The sequence below is a fragment of the Ciconia boyciana genome, chromosome 10, assembly GCF_034638445.1.
Source record: "Ciconia boyciana chromosome 10, ASM3463844v1, whole genome shotgun sequence".
NCBI classification, from domain to species: Eukaryota; Metazoa; Chordata; class Aves; order Ciconiiformes; family Ciconiidae; genus Ciconia; species Ciconia boyciana.
The window spans coordinates 36,573,043-36,596,054 of NC_132943.1; the positions used below are offsets into that span (position 1 = coordinate 36,573,043).

The window sequence follows — 23,012 nt, forward strand, 5'->3', positions numbered from 1 at the left end:
GTTTCCATGTGCCTTTTCAAGGTGGGATTGTGCAATTCTGAGTGTTCAGCTTGCAATAACTTCTTCAGACTGAAGCTTGACACAAAATCATTAGAGCCTTCCTCCTTTCAATGTAAATAAACCCGACAAGTTGTGGAAGAAATTGGGATGGATTTTTATACATGTATAGTATATATATTAATAAAGACAAATGGAAAAGTATTGACATTACTCTATTGTACTGGAAGTATTAACAAGATCTTATAAAAGCAGGTATACAATGCCACACACATTTTCAATTTTGTGAATAAAGTTTATTTTGGTCTAAACTAATTTCTACCTCCTTTGTCCTTGACTAACATGATAATGCTGAACTTGTAGTGTCACACTTTTGCCATGGCAACATGCAATGACATTACAAACACAGGAACAGGAATTCCCTGTGGAACAAAAAACAGTAGTCAGTCAGGAACAAAATTCTCATTCAAACACAAATAGCCTTAGTTATAGGAACAAATAACTATTGCCCATTACTCTCAGTTTATTAAAGCCCTTTTCCAGTTCAATGTGAAATATGAAATTGCCTATTTTAAGGACATTGCATCTCTGCTGAATCAGGACTTTTAATCCTGCGAGCCTTGCTGCACCACAGATTAGAATAAATGACTCCTGTTTTAATTCTTGATTCATAGAAAAACTTGGCTGTCAAACAGAGGACAAGCAGTGCACCAGAAAACAGTTATTCTGGACAAAGAATCATGAATGTGTGGAGCTAGTGCTTTAGCTTTAGTAGCCTGGAAATTTAATACCACTTTTGGTAATTTTTTCATGCAACACAAATTTTGAACATAATCTGAATATTTTCTTTTAAACTATCATTACCACAGAAGATCAGCTGCTCTTTAAATTCTAGTATTATAACTACTTTCGTGTGTAGCAAATAATTTATACATACATTCTGTGGGGGAGATAATAGACACCACAGGACAGATATATGTCTGAGGTGTATTAAAGGACATGAACATGAAGTGTGAACTACCTTTGTTGGTTTTTTGGTTTTTTGTTTCTTGAACTGTAGAGTTCCTATACTGAGAACCACTACGTTTGTAAAAAAAGAATGAGCCTAACATTTTCTTAGTAAAGCAACTTCAGGGGGGAAATATGCTGAGTCAATATGTAAAGCGTAATCCACAATCACATGGATAATCTACAAGAATGTGTTAAAATAAATGCCATATTAACATAAATTAATAGCAGTATTTTAATATAAGTGGCCAAGAAAACGTCTGTGTTTTCTACCTAAGAAAGTAATATTTTTCTTTGCTCCTAAAAACTACTTCCTAAGCTCCATCTACTACTTCAAATGTATTGTTAATTTTACACAAATTACACCTGTAGACTTCTTTCTGAGTTACTGTATTCACAGAATAACCTCAGAAATTTTCAGAGAATATTTGACAGGGGTAGCCAAGTGAAAATCAGATTAGCTGTCTATCTGTGGAAGTTAAAGAGAGAGAAGGTCCATGCAGCAGAGAAGAAAAACACCGGGGACAAAGCAGAGTAGTAACTGTGACCCCAAAATTGCATCATGTCTGAAGTTCTGAGAAAATATCTTTATTTAAAGTGGGTATCTTGTGGGAAAAGAAAAATGATAGGGAAACCAGCCCTGGTTCTGGGTGCTTTGATTATTTGAACTCAAAAAGGCTAACAGCATAAAGACAGCACACCTAGGGGGCAAGCTGAAAGAGCAAATGAAGAAGAGAGGCTGGAGTGTACTGGAACACAGGGAAGCTTAAGACTAAATGGGTGGCACTTAAACACAGCAGTTAGATAGCATTTTCATCTACTGTGGTTCGTGACCACAGTACGAGATAACCGGTTAAAGAATCTTCAGGAATCACATTTAAGATTTTTATGGAATAACATAAACACATGGGAAATCTTTCTTTCAAAGACAGGGAACGTACCCTTAACATACCTCTGCCTTATTACCTGTGAATGTCCTGCCTGCATAAAAGTCAAATCCTGCTCTGAATCCCTCTTCTTCAATTCCATCACAGATTCTGGAAGCAAGCACTACATAGGCAATGAGCCTTAACAAGAAAAGCACTTCTTACATTGGTTTAGCTGTACTGAATCTTTCACTTTTCCTACATGTAACTGAAGTGTCTTCTCTGTGGTGATTATTGTTTTATGAACCTGTTTATAGTCTCTCTTGTTAATCTGTTGTTTTAGAAGAAACTGTCATTACTTCACATAATCTCACATGAAAGCCAGCTATAAAACATATGTGATCACTGTAATTCAACACTTGGCCTTCAGGCACTTCAAGAATATCAGTAACAGAGTTTTTCCAAAAGCTAGCTAGGATGAGAGTCATTTATTTTAAAATAATACTTAGAACAGAAAGAACTGCCTCTTTAAGCTACCGTTCTGTAGATATTTAAAACAAATCTGTAGAGCACTGCCTAAGCATAGGAAATGTTTTTCCCTCCAAACAATACAAACTAGGGAACTGGATTTTTTATTAGAAAGATTATTTTAGCAAACTGCAAAAATGTTTAATAGTGACTACTTCAACCTGACAATATCAGATACAAAATGAAACCACAATGGACATCTCAGATGAACTGTTCTAAGGGAACATAACTGAGTTAGAAAGTAATTTATAAATTATTTTACAATGGCAATTAATCCAACACTAATGTTGGCTGTCACTTCTTACTTCATTAAAAAATCTGCTTTTCAATAAAAGACCTATATTCTGGTGCTAAAGTAGTAAAATTAATATAGTCTAGGTCATTATAGTGATGCATTGTTAGGTGAACATAAAATAGGAAACCAGTGTATTTTAAAATCCTTCATATAAGGATTTAGAGCCTTCTCTAAATAGCAACATAATCCTTTTTACTAAGAGAGCAGGTACTGAGAACACATTTAGTCTTGAGCTCAAGGCACTGAAGTAAAACTCAAAATTTGGAATCTGATTTGAGAACAGAGGTTTGGGGCAGATTTGCAGAAAACCTCCAGTATTACCTCAGTTCCCTATCTTTAAACTGAGGATAATAATTCCCCCACATTTCTTGTCTGCATTATCATTTAATTATTCCAACTGAGAAGAAAGCTCATGAGAGTCAAGTCCAAGGTCTTCTGTTGCTTACTTATTCTGAACTTTGATCTATGACTATTTGCATCAGGGTAGCACTTAGAGCCTCTGTCTCATTATTCTAGAGGCTGTACAAACATCAAAAAGGTAGCCCTTAGCTTCACAGAATTTATGATCTAATGAACTGTGATAAATTACACTAACCTCTTGGAAATGCACAGCACAATTTCAGTTAGTACCTCTGAGTGCTACTGATAAAAATCAATATAAAACATTGAACCCCATTCTTCCTTGTACATATCATTCCAACAGCAAATACTAATACAAATAAAAAGCTACAACTAGTACAAAATGAACAGAGTAGTCTCCGATTTTGAAAATAAAACACGTGTGAAGAGGTCCAACTTTCCCACCTCCCTCTCTTCTGGTTACCCAAAGGCAAGAGGGGGAAGATGCCAAGCCCCTGAAATACATCACTAAAGGAGTAAGGAGGATTCACTTGACCACATACCGAAGCGAGACCACTTGTACTGTCATTTAGACATCTGTTAGAAAAAAAACAAACCAAAACCAAAACCCAAACCCCAAACCTGTACCTATTTTTAAAGCTTTTAAAATTGATTTGAACATTAAGTATGCACATGCAATTTTGGTGAATGCTTTTTCACTTTCAGAATGGGTTTGCTTTCAATAGTTGCAGTTCTTCAAAGTCTCATAAACTGCAAGTTGGGATATGGCCTCTAAATTCTGACTTAGGAAGACCTACACATGCCTAACTTCGATGGATTTTCAGCAATAATCCTATATTCATGAGTAGACAAGACTTCCCTCCCACCTAATCTTATTAACAGAATGCTCTAATTAATGTGATTTGCCGAGTTAATTACCTCTGTCTCCCTAATATCTCCCATTTCAGAAGCACTTAAGTACTACAGCAATAGTAAAAAATATGGCTTAGGGACATCTTTAGTCCGTGCTTCAAATTATCTATTCCTTCAAATGCAATCCTTGGTTCCACACATATAATTAAGATTTGAAGTATATCCTTGTTTCCATATTTTCCCTCTTTTCAGTAATACTACAGCAACAAATTGAAAAACAACTTGTAAAACTACAGGAAGTGACTAGATGTAATTTCCCTTAAGGATTCAGAATGAAGAAAATATTACTTATGCAAAAGTATACAGCAGGAAAAAAATTTAACGTTTAGACCAATGTAACCCATCACTCTCTCCCTTTTAGTGGCCAGTAACAATTTCTAGTGAAAATGCAAAACATTTTAACAAAGCTTTACAAATTAGTTCATGCAAATATTTTTCCTTTGCTATGTCCCAAACCAGAAATGATTAGTTTCTCTAGTAAGTTACACCTAAAATTCTCAGGTTCAAAGTTCAAAATGCTTTTTAAAATAGGCCAAGCTGGCTTTACACTTTCTGAATCAGAGTCATCTGAAGGAGGCATTTCTGAGAGAAATATTCATTACAGTTCAGGATCCACAACTGACTAGCGTACGTTATTATTTTATTAAAGTTAACAAAGTCAGAGACTGCAGCTGGTGACTTGTCCAATGGTTTCTTGAGGATGAATTGTCATGGAGATCAGTATATGTGAAACTTTTCTTTTCTGAACAGCGAACAGCCTGGCTGTTGGACAGATACCTGCAGTCTTGTTTTTGTTGGTAAAATTGTATGTCCTTGTAGAAGTTTCTGTTCAAAAAGTTGTGCCATTCTCTTATTTTCTATGATCCAGTTCTATTTTTTTTCTCTAGTTTATTCTAGGAGAGTTTCCTAATTATTTTTGGTGAATAGTAGATGTAAGAAGGTGGCAGTAGCTACATAAATATAGCAGAGGCTGAGCAAACAGAAATACCCAGTTTTGCTAAAAGTAAAAATGGGAAATGAGAAGGAGTTAATTCATCTGCAGGCCTGATTCTAATTTAAAGCAAGAACAATCTATAAACCACTGTGGGCCACCTAGCCTACGAGTACAATAATCCAGATGTTTGAACTCTACAGCCTATTAGTTCCAGTGTCAGACATGCAACTCACTTGACACTTGACAAGCCAGAGGCTAAAAAGCCTACTTAAAGAAACCTCACATTCTCACAGCTGACAGCTCACAGGGAACTATAACCGTGCAGAAAGAATCCCCGGAGGACATGCTAATGAGGCTAATTGGTAGTTTCAAGCAGATTTAAGGAGAGGCCAGGGAATAAATATCAGCAACAGAGAAGGAACAGAAAGGGACGTGGAGAGTTGAGTAAATCTTTGCTGACCCTAAGGTCTTTGGAAATTCCATCCCTTTTCTTTGCACACTTTTTTTTTGTTTTGTTAATTCTGTTTGGACAAACCTCTGGGTTTTGTTCAGCTGTCTTGAACAGACGTTCATATCACTCACTGCCTGCTAGTCAATTGGTGCCTGCTCTTGCCCGGTGCTGAGGAACTCACGACTCTGAGTATCTTTCACAGTAAAGTGAAATTTATACTCCAATACTCATTTATTCTTTTTCTGAAGAATAAGAAAGTGACATTATAAAAGTTGTTACAAAGCTTCTAATGATTTTGAGTCTTTTGTCTCAAGAGTCTCATTGCTCGGCTCTTTTGAGACAGATACTCGGGAAGGACAGTGACGCATCTGTTTAAAACTTATTTTAAAACTTCTAGTTAACACAGTATCTTTAGAAATATGCTTTAGATGCTGTGTTCAATACTAAATGCCATATTATGAAGAACTGCTGTTGAAAGAGAGTTGCTATTACTACTATAGAAAAACTTCTACTTGCCTTTGCTGTGTATCATGCATATACACAAATATATTCCTGTAGCTTCAGAACTTGTTGGATTAACACTTCAACATATGGCTGTCCTACATTCTAACAAACAGCTCTTCTACACCAGGATTCCTGGAAAGAATCATAATTTATACAACACAAATAATCTGAAGAATGTACCTGGCGCAGATGGGTCTCAGGTACCATGTTGTTAACCAGTGCACTCTGTTAATTATGCCATCAACACAAGTCTTCCTAACTGCAGATCATGTCAGATAAATCAATACTACGGAATCCCCTGCTGCAGATTTTCAAACTTAACCAAAACAATGCACATACCTAGGGACTCAAATCTTACAGCAAAAGGCTACAAAACCCCTTGAGTCTGAGAGAAGTTTCCCATATATATATAAACTATGTGCCTCATAAGCCAGAAGTCATATGAATTCTGGAAGTCTTACATTCCGGCCCTTCTGCACCTCCAATTCCAAGATGAAATAGAGAACAATATCCCATTCTTAAAGTAAAACAAAACATAAAGCTTAAGATTACATCTAGGCCTGATTCCTCCCCATATCTAAAGACACTGAGAAATCTAGCAATGACCTGTGCTCCAGAAACTTTAAAATCCCAGTCCCCAACGCTAACCACAGCCCTCTACAACCAAGCGACCAGCTCTGTAGTAAGCAGCAACATACAGCATTTTCCTGTATGGGCACACCAACAAGGCTAACTCTTCAGGCCCTGCAGAATAAATCAGGCCCTTGTAGTTTTATTGTTTCCCTTAAGCTGCATTCACACTTTGAAGCTTAAACTAAACCTAACTTGAACATGAAAGACAGCTAGACCAGCTGCTCTGGTAGTAGAAGCCTCTTAGTAAGATAGCAACATCAACTTTCCTCTTAAAGCCACAGGCCATGCAGCAATCCGCTAGACTGCGTAACTCCCGAAAGCATTCCTGCGTGTCTTAACAGCTGATGGAGCAGTCAGGTAGACTGCACAATGCCTGGCACTACTCGGATACAAAAGGGAGCGTATGGAACGTGGACACGGGCACAGGCTACTTAGGAGGAATACAGAAACATTTTCCAGGCGTGCAGGGATGAGCTTAGGAAAGCCAAATCTTGGCTGGAGTTCAAACTGGTGAGGGATGTGACGGGCAACGACATGGTTAGGAAAATGGACCGCAGTGTACGGCTACGGGAGCTGCATTTGTTCAGCCTGAAGATGATGAGGCTGGTGTATGTGCACGCACGCGTGTGTAAGGCTGAGTCACAGCAGCATGCGTGTAAGGCTAAGAGTCACAGCACAAAGTTGCAGCAAAAATTAATTTCAACTAGAAATGAGAAATAAACCAGTGACAGGGATTAAGTACTGGAACATGCTGCTCGGAGGCTACGAATCTCTGCCCTTGCAGGTATTTAAAGCTCGATTGTATGAGGCTCTGTTGTGCCTCACCTCATTTTGAAGCCAGCCCTGTTTTCAGATGGGAGTCAACTGGATCATCCCCAGAGGTCCCCTCCAGCCTAAATTATTCTATATTCTTACATTTCAATTCCCAAAGCAAATCCTAATATAAATGCAACATAGCCAAAGGACAACTCCAATATTCAAGGAATCATAAGACATTCCATCTTTCTAAAATTGAGGGTGTTTCAAAGTCCGATAATGAGCTAAATCTCTTGCAGTTTTGTATTTTCAATCCAGATTAGATAGATATTATATCTTCAGTGCCAAATAACCGATTCTAGAACTTTCTACCAAAAAATGTGTCTAAAGCTGTTAGCTGTTTAAAAATAATTTTTCCCTGATGAGAGAACTGAAACTTAGACTGCTCAAAGTCAGAGATGAGGAAAAAGACTGTAATTAAGCAGCCAGGATGCTAAAGAGAATGGATGTGAAGGCAATCTATATGAGAGAAACAAACTGCTTGGATACAAAGGAAACTTAAAACCTGCTTAGAATACGGAACACTCCAGGGCTGTGGTAGGTTACAGATCAGCTTCAATGCAGACTAGGGGCTCTGTCCCAATCCTGCTTCACTACTCAGTTTTAATATATTACTTAATACGTTACTGAGAAAGGGACTTAAAATACTTCTCAGATCCTATGCTGCATACACTACCATTAATTGGTGTGATCTATTTTTTCTTCTTGCCATGAAATTACAGCTTCCATCTCTTATTTGCATTGCAAATCTGTTTCGTACTTGTAACTAAAGTATGCCATACAGTACTTAGACATTCCAAGTAAAACAGAGCTTATGAAGAGACCATGGTATCATAAGCAGAACCTGAGAGAAGATGAGACCTCTGGAGAATAGATCAAAAGCTACTGTTTTGTCTTTCAGTTGCAGTTTATAATGTATTAAAAAAACATGACCAACATTTTCTATCTCACTCCCCCAATTCAATTCACCCTTTTTTTTTTTTTTTAAACTAGAATCTACCAAAAATATTTCACTAAAACACAGGTGCTCTATGGATTGCTTTTCCTGAGAGAGGAAAAGAAATGAGACATTACACATTATATTAGACTGTCTTGCATTATTCCAGAAGTTTTAAAACCTTTTTTGGTTTTTATTAGCCCCGAGTGGTCAAATGATGATGCCATGCCAGGTACGGATGTAGAGTGGGTGCAGCAAATAGGCTGTCTTCTGTGGTAGCAGCCATGCTATCGCAGTCTCCCCATGCACCTGGGGAGGACTTTGCAATAGCACACTGCAAGCGTGCTGGGTGGACAAAACCAAAAAGGATAACAGCCCTTACATTGTCTGTAGTTCATGCTTGCCTAAAATTAGCTGTAATATTTGTAAACTAAAAGTTAGGCATTAGGTGAAGCACCTTTATGAATCCTGTCTCTGCTTTCAGTACGTATCTCTATTCATCTTCACAGTCACCTACTACACTGCAGAAACAGCAGTATGGGTACCTGCAGCATCCAGATATAAACCACTTCCCACCCCTGCCCCTCCACTCTGCAAGCATTTATCACCTTGCCAAATTTTAATTACTTGGATCTAAGCATTCTGTCTCCTGTACATGCCTCAAAATGATATACTTTTTTGCATTTATGTATGACATTGGGAGCTTCAGTCAAACCTAAAGCTCTCTGTGCAAGCTACACACAAATGGACCTTAAGAAAGAAGAACAGGAATTGCTCGTAAACTTAATTCTTTTCTTGAAGCAGATCACCTTCCGGAGAATAAGAGTGATCTGTAGAGCCTGAAGTTGTGCAGCTGGATATTTTACACATAACTGACAGAGGGCTAGGGACACCTGGAAAAAGACCTTACACATATCGAAAGCGCGCTGTTGCTATTCCACAAATTTTTCTAAACTTCTCAGCCAGTGTTCAGTCATAAAAGATATCAGTACTCCAATTACAAACAAGTCACATTTTTCAAAGCTTTCAGATAAGCAATAGTAAATGGAAGTGAAAGACAAAACTCCAGGTGCAGATGCACCCAGATACCATAAGCCACACGCCTACTAATTCTTGCAAAATGATCTTGACGTGCTGATGTGTAGGGGGCATTGTGGGCTGTTCAAGCATATGCAACATGCATTCATACAGTCTCCGAACTTGTGTGCATTCATATGCAGATGAGATCTACAACAGTCTGCAAATACTATTCAACCTCCATTACTGTACAGTGATACACTATTGACAGTAAGCGAGGGGTGGGGTTGTGCTCTAAAGACTGGGCCAAGACTCAGGAGGTGCAGACTTAATTCTTGCCCCTTTACGAACTTGCAATGTAACCTCAGGCAAGACAGAGTGACAGCTTTTCAAAAGCACTCAGCACCCCACAGAGCTTTCTGAGGAACTAACAAATGTTCAGATTTTAAGGGAGCTGAAATATTCACCAGCTTTCAGAGAGACAAATTACAACAACTGAAGCTACTTGGTGCTGAACAGTTAAAATGCTGCTCCCCTCCTTCAGCTACTTAGATGAGATGATGTTGGTTGCTGTTGAATGCTTAGATACAATCCTTCTGCATCACAGTCATTTTTTTGTAGGATATTTGTGGATATCATGCTATCCTCTCCTACTCTTCTCCCATTTTAAGTATGCAATCTTGTAAGCAAGATGGAATAGGAAGGCCCATTTCCCTGAAGCAGAGAAGTCTGTTGACAGTACCCCTTACAGACTCTAAATATTTTATGTTTTATTTACATGATTATTCATCTTTGGTATAACAAGCCCCAAGTTTAATGACTGTAATGTATCAGAAATAACTAAGAAGTTCAGATTTGCATTTCCTTGTAAAATTATAATTTTCTGCTTTCGTATTTCAGTTGGATATTTTCACAATACTCATTTTTCTTGCGCTTAAACACTAAATTAATTATGATTACATCCAAGACATTTTGATACTCTAATGAAAGGTAATTGGAATTAAGTTATTAATTCTAATTATAATAAATTAAATGTAGGAAAATTAATTATTTCTTGTAATGCCCTCTTCTATTTCATTAGTTTCTAATTTTCAACATTTTCGTGCTCTGTTTGGAATATCTTGGTATATCTAACTTCACCACATAAATTTAAGTCTACTTTTTAATAGTATGCCTTGTATCTCTGTTTACTTGGAAAATCTATGTAGAATTTTCCCTTTGATGTTCTCTCATTAATTATTTTTAGTGACACAAACCCATGATCATTCCGTAGTATGCTGACTGGATAGAAAAAGAGAAAATGCTAGTATAGCTATAGCAACAAAAATTTGTAGCAGAAGTGCAGTTTATGCCATGAAAACATGGCTTTGATTATACCGTACACTAATGATAGCGATATGCAGATACTCAAAAGATATAATTGCATGTAGAGCCCTGCTATGGTAGTTACATCAATTACAAGCAGCATGATATTTTTGACCTAAAATTCTTGTCCAAAATGCCTGCTCCAGAAAAGTATTAGCTGCCATTCCTGAATGATTAAAAAAATTGAAGGAATAAGAAATTACATGAAGTGGAAGACGTAACTAAACTGTTTATTGTACTACAGTGAAGATTAATACTACTAGGTACTGCCAAGCAAGGTCTTTTTACAGGGTATTTATATCTAATGCCTTTTTTTTTTTTCCCCCCCTTTCCTTCAGTTGCAATATAGGTCCAAGATACACACTGAATAATTGAGAGGAAAGATCATCCATGAAACTGCACAACAGTTCACAATTAATTGCCATCAAAACCCCACAATAATACAAAGTAAGAGATGTTTAACAGTCTTTTTTGGGAAAGCTTTGCTCATTTACCTTCAAAGTTTCAAATTTAAACTTCATCACGAATCATAAATACATATATGACAATATACAAAGTTTTAAAATAAGTCTGAAGTAAACATTAGGACAGTAGCTGACTCAGCACCAGGAAGCCATCACAGCTCCTGGTAACAGAAGCTCCCAAGGGTTTAACATGCCATCATGTTATTATGTAAAATAGCAGCTCTTCAGCCTAGTCTAAGGTCAGAGCGACTGACTCCGTAGTATACTAGTAGCCAACATAAACACCAGGCTTGCAGAGCAGAACCTCTAATCTGCAAAATGGAAAGATGTGCATGTGGAAATTTGATATAAGCCAAAAAATAGCCACGTAACTATAAAGGGGAATATATATATAAAAAAATCTACTACAAAGAGACATAGTAAACATTGCTGTTTCCAGCAGTGGCAACTTTTTATTAGCAGAAAGACACCCCTCAGGGTAGTATCAGTTACGTGATGACAACAATCAGTCCATTTTTAAAGTTGCAGTCAGATTCCACTATAAAGTCACATTTTGATCACTTTTGTTTTGGAGAAAGGAAACTGGCCTAAAATCAAGAGAATTAACTTAAGGGCAAAAGAGAACTTTTTTTCCCTAAAGTATGGAAAATAACACAAACATCTGTTGTTAGTTATGGAACATTACAGAAAAATGATGACACAAAAGCAAAATTTTGATTTTCCTTAGCATTTTATATCCTGGTAACGTGAAAACTGCCATGCTACTACATCTAAATGAGTCCTGTATCCTCGTATCTGATAATATACTATCAAGATTCTAAACGATCTTTTTGGGGAAAAAAATTACGTGACCAATATGCTTTCATTTGGAGTGATATATTCAAGAAAAATATAGGAATACAAACTGATGGCAAAATTCTGACTTCAGTAGGCGCAGATTTCACCTCCAGAGCATACTGAAATGCATGGAGGCTTATTTTCAGTGTCTTCAGCAAGACCAAGACTGGGGACATCAGTAAGATTAAAAAAAAACAAAAAACAAACAAACCACAACCCCAAAAATTCCCAAACAAAAACACCAAAACAATGACAGTAACAAAAAGAAAAAAACCCACACAAAACAAAACAACCAGAAAAAAACTGAAACCCCAGACCCCCATCAACTTATGCCACACACCAAACCGTGCCAAAACCCAGCAAATTTCAAAATAGCAAGTACCATGAGGACTGGGTATGCTGGAAAGGAGAAAGAGAATCAAGATGCTTTTATATTTAAGGGCATCCTTATGAGACTCATGGCTCCTGGATTTTACTTCCAGAAGAAACAACTCTGCTCGTGTTTTCTTGCAAAGAGGAGGATTATTGCCATCAATCATCCTGATGGTGTATGTCCTAAGAAATACAAGACATTACTAATTCTCTATTAAAAAGTCCACTCAAATTTGTAGCAAAAAGGCCATTTGTCTATATTACAGGGTTCTTTTAATTTCCAGTTAACTTTGCTAGGATTTCTTTTTAATAACCGTCAACTCATGAACTGCATTCTATCAACAAGCTTTCTTTAACTCTTAAAGATGTCTTAGGAATCAAGTAAACAAACAAAATCCCATCGTTTTCAGTTGTTCCTATAAGCTCTCCTTTTTCTCATCATCTCAGAAGATTAGTGTCAGAGAAATAATTTTTGTGTCTTATAAAGAAGAGAAACCACTGTTTTTCATTCACGGTAATCTTCATTCAAAAAACTATGTAGCAAAACACATCTCACTTGCCTATGGAAAAAGAATATCTCTGGTATTGCTTTCCATCAAATCGATTTTATTTTCTGAACATGTCATTCTTCACTCACATAATTACCTTTTGAAATAAATCAGATAAAGTGTTGTCCTTTCCTCCCAACAAATATAAAATTTAGATAAATAGAATGTTATAGAATTGGAAGTGGAACAATATGAACATTTGAAAAAAAAAAATCAATGAATCTTTTTCAATACTTGCTTTATGGATGCTCTCTGAGTTTTTAATCATTATTTCACCATCTAGTTACAAGATATGAAATCAATGGGATATTTTAGTTAAAAATCAAAACGTTACAAAACCCAAATGAGGTACTAATAGATACATGCTTTCCTCTTAAAAATATTGCAAAACTTAATGAAAATAGTACTTGAGAACTGAGGTGGAAACATCGTCTAGATTTAACAAAGTTGTTATGTCTGCATATGCCAGCTAACCTCATAAAAGCTGTGCAAATTTATGCCAGGTCTCAATAAAAAAAGCAATGTGGAAATCCCATACCCTTTACACTCCAGTTACAGAGCAGAGCAGTTTTTTACTTGCTTTGGAACAATGAATCAAATAAGTGACAGTTCTAAATAATTTTCTACTGTGATCCAAATGAAAAAATGGGTAAACTTTTTTTTTTTAAAAAAAGCATATATTGTAGTACATTGCAGCTTCCTGCAAGTATTCTGACAGACCTTAGAAGCCAACAGCACAGAGGTGGAGGAGGCCCTGTAAGGTCAGAACCCACATTAAACAGGAGCAGAACTGGAAGGGACACTTGGGCATATATTAGCCTAAATAAAAGGAAAGACTTTTCTGGACTAAGAGTCCTTCTAACAAGGCTGAGAACAGACTTCCTTTGGGTAGGAATTCCTCACCCCTTTTTTCTACTCCAGAAGTTGTTGATGCTGTTGTTTCTATGGTTATCACCATCCTATCACCATTTTCTTTATTCTAAAGATTTTTTCTGCATAGCTGTACTGACACCTATTAATGAGATATGCTCTTAAGAAAGACAATGAGACACGAAAGATGACAGAGGTTTCTTTTTTCTCTTGAAGTAAAGACAACAAATGAATGGACATTGTTCAGTGCCTTAATAGAATTCATAGCTTCAGCGTGTTCTTACAACAGATGGCACAGTCACCCCAGTAAGTATTCCTCCCTCTCAAAAACTGTAACATAAAAGCCAAGGTGTCTGGCAAGGCTATACAGTCAAATGGTAATACATCCTTTGGTAAAAAATTCAGCTCAAGAGCACACAATAAAAACACATTCACCTGGCAAATAGCAGAACGAGACTCAAATTTCCACTACAAACACTTGCTCTCCGTGTGGCAATACTAAGCAAAAGAAAACTGCAAACACAACAGCAGAGAACACCAGTATAGGAAACTGAGTCCCAGCCTGTGAAATAATTTTTATTTTTATATTAAAAAATACTAATCATACAAGAAGTTTATCCAGAACAGACCACAGTGGAATCTTACTGAATTACCCTCCCAGTTTAGGCAAGTAATAGTGGATTACTCAGTTTACTCTGAGTTATGCTGATTACGGGGTATTCCCTCCTCCTTTTAGCAAACCATTTTCTAAGTTGGTATTTTGGGAAGGTGCATTTCCTGTGAACAGATGTCATTAGACTAACTGAAATACTATTGTAGAACTACGTTGTAACTGGGACAAGAAAGCATGAGTAAGACTTCTCTTTTTACTGTGCAAAAACCCCATTATTTGTCTACCATATTTCCAGAGTATTTGACATTTCAACATATCCAGCACACAGGATTGTTACTCATTGCCTTTGCTAGTGTTCAAAATAAGTTTGTGCTATTAATTTCAATAGTACTGTAAGCATGCAGCCTGATGTTAAATTCCTTTGCACTCAAAATCTCCATCCATTTGGCATCCATTAAAAGGAAACAGAGCATCAAGCAGAAGAGGAACGCTGGTTTGCTTTCTAGAAAACTATCAAATAATTCAGAACAATAATCAATTGGCCATTATTTAAGAAACAGAAATTTTCCATCTGCAAAACAGACATTTACTAAGTTTTTCTTTGCTATTTCATTTGGCTAATTCATGTATCTGCAGTTTTCAAATGAAAAGCAAGATAGAACGCACTGTGTTCTAAAGGTAAGAGGACAAAATAACTTCATATTTTCTTACCTTTGCATTATAGGGAATATAATGCTTTGATAAGGCTTCAGGAGTGTGCATCCATGTTTTGTCTACAGAAAAGCAAAATAAAAGAAGCACTGAATAGGTTATTCAATTGTTAATTTAACTATTATAGTATCTATCTGGAAAACATCAACAACCCTCCTTTTACTCAGATAAGTATCTGCCTGAAGTAGTTCCTGAGCCTGGAGGGAAACACAGTATATCTCACAACTTCCCAAACGTTTACATGAAAGAATCTGGTAACTTCTCTTGAGCACATTTCCCATTTCAACCAACTTGATTTACCATAAGAATTCCAACTCCTCCCCCCAATATATTTATTGGTCTAAGATTGTTCGCTGTTTCTGCCTCAGATCAGTATTTCCTTCATCCTGCTGTTGTTGCTTAAAGCACTTGACTGCATGTTGCACTTCTAATTATGCTTTTTTGATTAATTATCAGGATATTAAAGGGACAAAGGAAATTATTTTGGAAAAATTAAGAGAGTGATAACAGATAGAAAAGCACCCTAATCCTCCTACAAGAAAACAGAAGCAAGTCAGATTGTGGTAACTGATTCAGAAGTTTAGACCTTCTTTAATCTTTCCTTACATATCCTAAATGAATTTGCATATTTTCCTTTAATGATTTTCACATCACAAGACTGCGCTATTGTCTTACTTTTCCTGCCTCATGCTTCAGATGGTGACATGATGAGTTCATTATTTGTGAAATACCATCTTCCCTCTTTCTTTTTAATGGACATTTAAAGTGTTCTACAGAATTTAAGGTGGAATTCCAAACATTAGAAACAACTTCTTTTTATTAGAAGTTTAGAAACTTTTTTTTAAAGTTTTCTCCTTTGAAAGCATTTAAGAAAAAAAAGTTGTTCCAAAATATTAAGTTGTATTACCAACCGCATGAGAGACTCTGTAACACTGAGTAGTATTTTATACCCCAAACATTCAATATGTAGTAGTATTTTCTAACATGAGACTACTCCTGTTTTAATTAGCATGAATTAAAGTCACAAATCTTGGACTTTATTGAATTAAGTAACAGAATAATAGCTTAAAGCAAAACTCTACCCTTGGATATTCACAGACAATTCTCCTTGCCCTTAATGGGAATTGAAGTTACAACAATTACTAACTTTTTTTGTTAGTTACACGTAAGAACAATAAAATCCTGTTCACTTCAAACTGTTCAAGAGCAAAAGCTGTGACAATTATTGACACTAAACCAATAACTAAATATTTTTTAATATACAGAAACAAGAAAACTGTTAAACAAGATATCCACCAGTCACCACAGTAACAGGATCAAAACTGCAAAGCTGGAGGAAATTTTTTTCTTTAAGCAAATTTCATTCTAGATGACAGTAATGTTCAGCTCCATTACTGAGGAGTGATGTTATCACTTCTTAATTAAGGAAGCATGATTTGTCCATTCAGCAGCACCCAGGAATACGAGTACGGACTGAAGTGTCTCTTCCTTTCAGTTGTGGCTTGGGATTGGAATACCGGAACCGAGAACCACATTCGCTTCCCAGAGTATTTTAAGACCTGAAGCCTGATCTCCATTTTGAGTACAATATCAAAAGCTGATGTTATCCACAAGTGAAAAATAACAATCAGTGTACATTAGGAATGTTAGAATACAGTCTGACAACCCAAAAGATAACCGTAAGCATTCTCTTTCAAGTCAGTGCACTGCTGAAGGCCAGACGAGCAGACCGGTGATGGGGCTTGACTGCAAGTGCCAGGCACAGAAGAAGCTGGCCCGTGAGGCAGGACCGCTCTCTGTCCCATCATGCCTACTGCAGCAGAGGGGAGACCTGCGCAGTGCAAATTTCAACTCCAAAATATGCATTCACGTTGCTAATGTCAGCTTTTATTTACCCATTTCTTACACATCAACTGTTTACTAGCTTCAGCAGGACACTGGCGTATTTATAAATACATAAAGGAAAATCTAATAAAAACGCTGCAAAATAAAACATTAAACAACAACAAAAAACCCCAAACCAAACAGTGTTCCACTCATTTCAGTGCCTAGCACAAACAAGCAGTAGGACTGTAGCTTCTAAAGCAATTTTACAGGCAGATAATTGACCACACAGTTACCAGTAAAACTAATTATTCCTTGCAAATGTTTCCTCCTCCCTTCTTCCCATCCCCAAGCAGGGCAAGTTCAAATCTGAAAAAAAGTGATTTAATTTGGGAGCCAAGTTTGAAATGCTGGTCTTAACTAAGCAGCTAGTAATCTTTCCAATATTGTAATTAGGTACAAAGCTTACCTTAAAACTTTTTTGTGAAATCATCCACTTGCCTACCAACCTCAAACTGTAATGCTATAGGGATTCCAGCAAGGAAAAAACACTGCTAGGAAAGTGTTTCCTTAACTGTTGGTACCCCTAGTTAGGGAAAGATAAGGAAATACAGATGGGTATTCTCAGCTCAAAAGGAAATCAGTAACTTAGCAGGGTACCAAAAAGATGCCTCGATTCTATGAGTCTTGTGCCATTGATTAAAACAGTGAGTCAGCCAGCAGTATTTCCAACATCCAGATGTAGATCCACAGGCACTGTGACGTAGGTATTAAAGTTTTCCATTGACATTGGAAGCCCATTTCCTAGAGGCAGGTAATAATTACAGAGTGGTGGCACTTTCGAAAGAACTCTTAATGCTAAACAAAATCAGTACGAGGAAAAATTCACATTGATAGAGACATGCAAAAAATCATGCAAGCTATTACAGGGAACTTTGTTACCAGCATTTCCTTCTGAATTGTAAGCTCTGATTTTGGACTTATGCGACTCCCAGCAGTTGTTTGAAATACTGCTTAGAGTTAGTTTGATTTCACAGCAGTTGAGAAATACCAAATTTCAGACATTTTGCATCGAATAAACCAGAAAAATATGAAAAAAGAAAATCTATAAAACAAGTATTCGTTTAAATCCCTGATGTAGATGTGGCTTGTGGTTTGCATGATCCCTCACTTCTTAATTTAATTTTGAACGGGTTTTCACAGCTTAGTACTTAATTATTCATTCTGAAGCAACAAAATATGAAACCCTACAATGAAAATCACAGCTCATATTATTATTTTATTAGTCATATAGCAGCAAGAGTTCTAGACACTTTATAGATAAATAAAACAGTAAGTCCTAAAGAAAGGACCAAAAGCCTAGATAAAACCAAAACTGACAACTGAATGCATCTAACACTGGGTGAAAACTACAGTTATTTTAGATCTCATCTGAAGCTCTTAATCTAGGTTGCCTTAGCATTTACATTAAAGTTTAAATAAGTGCCCAGTTATTTTTTGAGAATTATGAGTTTGAGCCATCCAGAGTCCATTAAAACCTAAGCAGAGTTTAGCTTGAATGAGGTATGAGAGATTCTAAGAGGTAAAAGCCTAAGCACGTGGTGGTTTTGCCAAACATACTGGCACCGCGTGGGAGAAAAAATGGGAAAAAGGATCACCATTCAGAATTCAAGGGCACAGGGTGAGCCGCAGCCCTGCTTAAGAAGAGTTAGTAATCCTGTAGCCTCTACACAACACCTCTCCACGTGCGCGGCATGCTAACTGTGCGCGCAGGCTTTTAGAGAGCCCCTGTAGCAGCAGAACAGCATCCCATCTAGTTTCTAAGAGGATTTGACTTGGGTCAGACTTGACTGCTCAGGTTTTGCTCTCTGCCAGCATACACTAGTCTGCTGAGGGCAGTGGGAAAACTGCATAAAATTAACGTTTGGACAGACAGAATTGCAAGGGTGGAGGCAGGGGGTTGGGCACTTTCATGGTCAGAGGATTAACTGTGCTCAGAATTGAGACTTCACTCTTTTCTAGCCCTCCTTGAATCATGCCAGCCCCTTTTCATTATAAAGGCAAGATTCCTTTACAATCTGCATTTCACATCAAATGCTCGGCCATCACACAACCTGGGAGCACGGGTGTGAGCCATTTCAGAGGCCTCAGCAGCGTTGGGAGAGCCGGGGAAGAGGAACGTGCTGACAAATCACATGCTGAAGTCAATAGACTCGGGGACCTCATAAAGTACCCAGAACAACTGTGCTGCACTTAGCGGAGGATGACACTAGGTTAGATAACAGCATAGCTGACCATTTATCTAGCAAAAAGGAAAGCAATAACAGTGCCAAGAAATTGTTCTCCCTTTGAGATTAATTTCTCCACACATTACTGCCCACAGATATTATAGAATGGATTCAGTAGAGAGGCATTGATGAACTATTTTCTAAATGGCAAAAAAATGCTCAACAGTGCAAGTTCAGTTAACTGCTTCCCTAAACCCCACTCTCATTATTAATTCATGCATGCTAAGAGTGGCTCTGCTTAACTATGTTTCCAAAGCGTTTATCAAAGCGTATGAGACCTGGTGACTGTTCCATTTAATATGATGAACAGAGAAAGACTCTGATTTTAACTTTTTTTTTTTCAGTGCCACAGTGAAAATATAGTCATTTCTAGAAGGTAAAAACTAAAGCCTATTCTTTACTGAATCAAAAACTATTCTTTACTGAATCAAAATCTCTTTGACATCAATGGATGTTTTTCTTGCTAACAGAAGAGAAGAAATCTTGGAACTGTCTTTTCTTCCTGCTTTACAAAACTTGCTATGGAAAGAAGTATCTTATGTGACAATCAGCCTAATAACAGTCTCCTGAAGAAGAGAGCATCCCACAAGATCAGTCCTACATCTAGGTATTAACGCCTCTGGGAACAAATAGCTTATTTGCTTCAGTGTGTGTATATATGTATCTATATCTTTCATTTTTCCTAGATTATGTATTTTTTTATAGATAAAGAAAACCTTCACAATGGGACATACAAGAATTCTCACCCTGTTAAATCATTTCCTTTATCCTGCACTGCAGCAGAAACAGGCAGGTTCTCACAAACCTCGCTTATGCTAGTCAGACAACAAAGTAGAATCTGTCTTCTTGACTACTGCAGGCAACGAATGAACCGATACGCTGAGCCATGAGACTTAATGCTCGTTACCAGAGTTTTCATCTGAATGCAATACCTAAACATTATTAACAAACATAAATCTACCCATAGTCTTCTATAATTCAGCTATAGTATTTGTTCCAACCACCTTCTAGAGGAAGGACTGAATACAACCTGTGTGTCTAATAGCAGTAATTTATTAAAGTTATTACCAGGTTACTATGATTAAGCAATTGAAATTATGAGTCAGATTCTGCCCTAAGCACATATAAGCAAATACCCATCAATATACATAATTCAGAAACAATTACTTTTGCTATTTCTTTTTCTTCCCCCCCCACCCCCCAATGTAAAATGTTCTTTGGAGGCATATTTATTCTTTGCCAAGACAATAGAGCTGTATCTCCCTTGAACAGAGTGAGCTTTGCAGAATGCTTTGCCTTTCTGTGTCCTTCTCTCATAATGTTTAGGACCTTACGAATGGCTTTAAACAGCTGATTAGTAAAATAGCAAAATGATACCATAGAATGCTGGGTTAGCATAGTTACAAAATGAAAAAAAAAGTCTAATATTTGCATTTCCTCCAATACTAACACTTGCTGCATAACCTGTGCATTTTATACTACATATTTTTAAGATATGGATGCTAGTATATAGGTTTTGACAAGAAAGGAAAATAGGATCAAAATAATATATTAGTGCAACTAACCAGTGATTAGCAAGTCTTTGCCTTTGCACTTCTAGTTCGTTGATGTTAAGAACTTAACGAGTTCAGCTTCCTAAATCAAAGGGGAAAACAAGAAAAAAAATTGTGAGCTATTTAGCTTGTACCTCTTACATCTTCTTGCCACAAGAAGAGCTACACTGTGTCTTTGATAAAAGCTTCTAGTCGAAGTTGAAAAAGAGATTACCGGTATAGCATAAATTATTTTCAGTGATCACTTTTTCACAAGTTTTCACTAAGAAGTATGTACAAATCAAACCTCCAACTCCACCTTTCACTTTTGGAGTCAGAGTTCAGTCAACTATTCCAGTATAACTATAAATAAATTTTGGAAAAGTATCAATTAAGCTTGTCAAAAATTGTTAAAAAGGCAAGTTTTTGAAAAATTTCAAACTGTTGAAGTAAGAACATTACGTGTGTCACTTTGGTAGGGCAAAAGAAAGGAACAGAAATGGGCATCTCAATGCAGTTAAAATAGAATTTTAAATTTCTAATTCAGGAAGATTAAAATAATGTAACAGAAAAGTTTAATTGGAACTTTTCTTTAAAATGCCAATAAACTGCAAAGAGAAGAAAGGAGAGGCAGCAACCATTCCGAACAAACTACAATATGTGTATCTGTAGCTTCCTGTAGCTTAGGTACTTAAGGTATATCCTTTTATGTACCTAAAGGATTTGATTTCACAAAATAGTATTTTCCTGAGTGATGTATTTTGGACATTCTTTGCAATTTTCCAACAGCTTTGTAAGATGAAGTCCTAGAAAATTAAGTAGTCATGATTCCTATCATGTTATGGTTGGTACATATCCAAATTTATTTCACACAAAATAATACATCTTGTCTTTAATTAGACATTCATCCAGTTAACTAGCAGTGTACCTATATAACTCAAGCATTTAGGTTGTAGCTTGGGGAAGTTACTTGCAATAGTACACTTGGACGAGAAGTCTACGTCATACATTAGTAACAACTTACATCAAGAATTTATTACCTTGTAGATCTCAAAAGATATGCTTGCCAAGCTACCGTGCAAATCATTTAACATTCTGTAAATTAGGCTGTATAAATTTTAATAGGGTAGAAACCAACAAGCTTAAGACTCCTTCAATGCTGTCCCCATTCTAAAGTCCATATTTAGTGCTTTATGGTTAAGCAGTGTGCATATGTTCTTCAAAGGAGCTCCTTAGGTTTTGCAGAAGCAATAAACAGTTATTGCGGTAAATATCATTAAGTTGCCTAGAGTATTCTTTAAAGCAGGCGATAGAGAAGATTATTTGTGCAATACCTTTCCCAAGATAACGCAGATAAAATAGCCAACAGGAAATTATCCTCCTATTCTCATGTTAACAGAAAGAAAAATTAGGCTTATCTCTGCAGACCCAACATGAATCCTATGGAGTTTCATATACTTTCCAAGTTTCCAAAGCATACTCATCATTTGTAGCTATGCATCCTCTGAAGACATACTGTAATCATTTCTTTCCTAAACAATTAGATCTGTTCCTTCTGCTTTCAGAATATAAATACATACACAGCTGCATACAAAACGCATGCAAGCACACGCACGGTGCAGGACTAGCCACCTCCTTGTCCCACCAACAGAAGACGATTTGATCCTTGCCAAATTAAGGTAGTAACCCTTCAACTCTCCTTGTTGGCATACTTGAAAGGGTACCTCCACAGCTTAATGAGGACAATATAACAGTACAAACAATACTTACAAAAACATACTCAGTTACAAATCCAAAAAAGGGACTTGGTAACTGAATTTTGGCTTTCCACGTGACCCCATATTTTGAGAAGCAGTATTTGGAACATACAAAACCTCTTTGTGGAGGTGTTACAAAAGTATTAAGATAACAGATTTTTGTGTCAAGTGAGACTAACTAAATACAGGAATATTTGGTATACAAAAAAGCACCGTTTTTTCCTCACCAACCTTTGCTCTTGAAAAAATTCTTATTTAAAAAAATCCTACAAACATCAAGCAGCAGCTTTTTTGGGGTGGGGGCAGAGGAGGAGATTTAGACCTAGTTTTGGTTTTTTTCCTAGAAGGTGGCGAGTGCTTTTATGAAAGGACAAAGTGCAATCACAAGAATATCTGAAGACCACAACGAGGAAGATTGTGACTGCTTATATGCCTTTTCAAGTATTTGAGTATCTACTCTTTCTTTGTGTTTTTTATCATTATCATTAATGCGGAAGTCCAGCATGCAACAGCCCCTTTGTTTAAATCACTGATGTGAAATATACTCTCTGACAGAATGAAAGTATTTGCTTT

The 23,012-nt window shown here is 36.7% G+C and overlaps 1 protein-coding gene across 10 annotated transcripts in view; it reads right to left on the reverse strand.

The window, feature by feature from the left end:
- GULP1 (GULP PTB domain containing engulfment adaptor 1) overlaps positions 1-23,012 on the reverse strand; it is a 167,307-nt gene that overhangs the window by 59,103 nt on the left and 85,192 nt on the right. For 7 of the 10 annotated variants that reach the window (XM_072873848.1, XM_072873849.1, XM_072873843.1 and 4 more), the window contains one exon: positions 15,039-15,100. In XM_072873848.1, the coding sequence (XP_072729949.1) occupies positions 15,039-15,100 (62 nt within the window). Of the gene's footprint in view, positions 1-15,038; positions 15,101-20,715; positions 20,786-23,012 lie in introns of all 10 variants that reach the window. The other 3 variants (XM_072873851.1, XM_072873847.1, XM_072873846.1) reach the window with 1 other exon arrangement.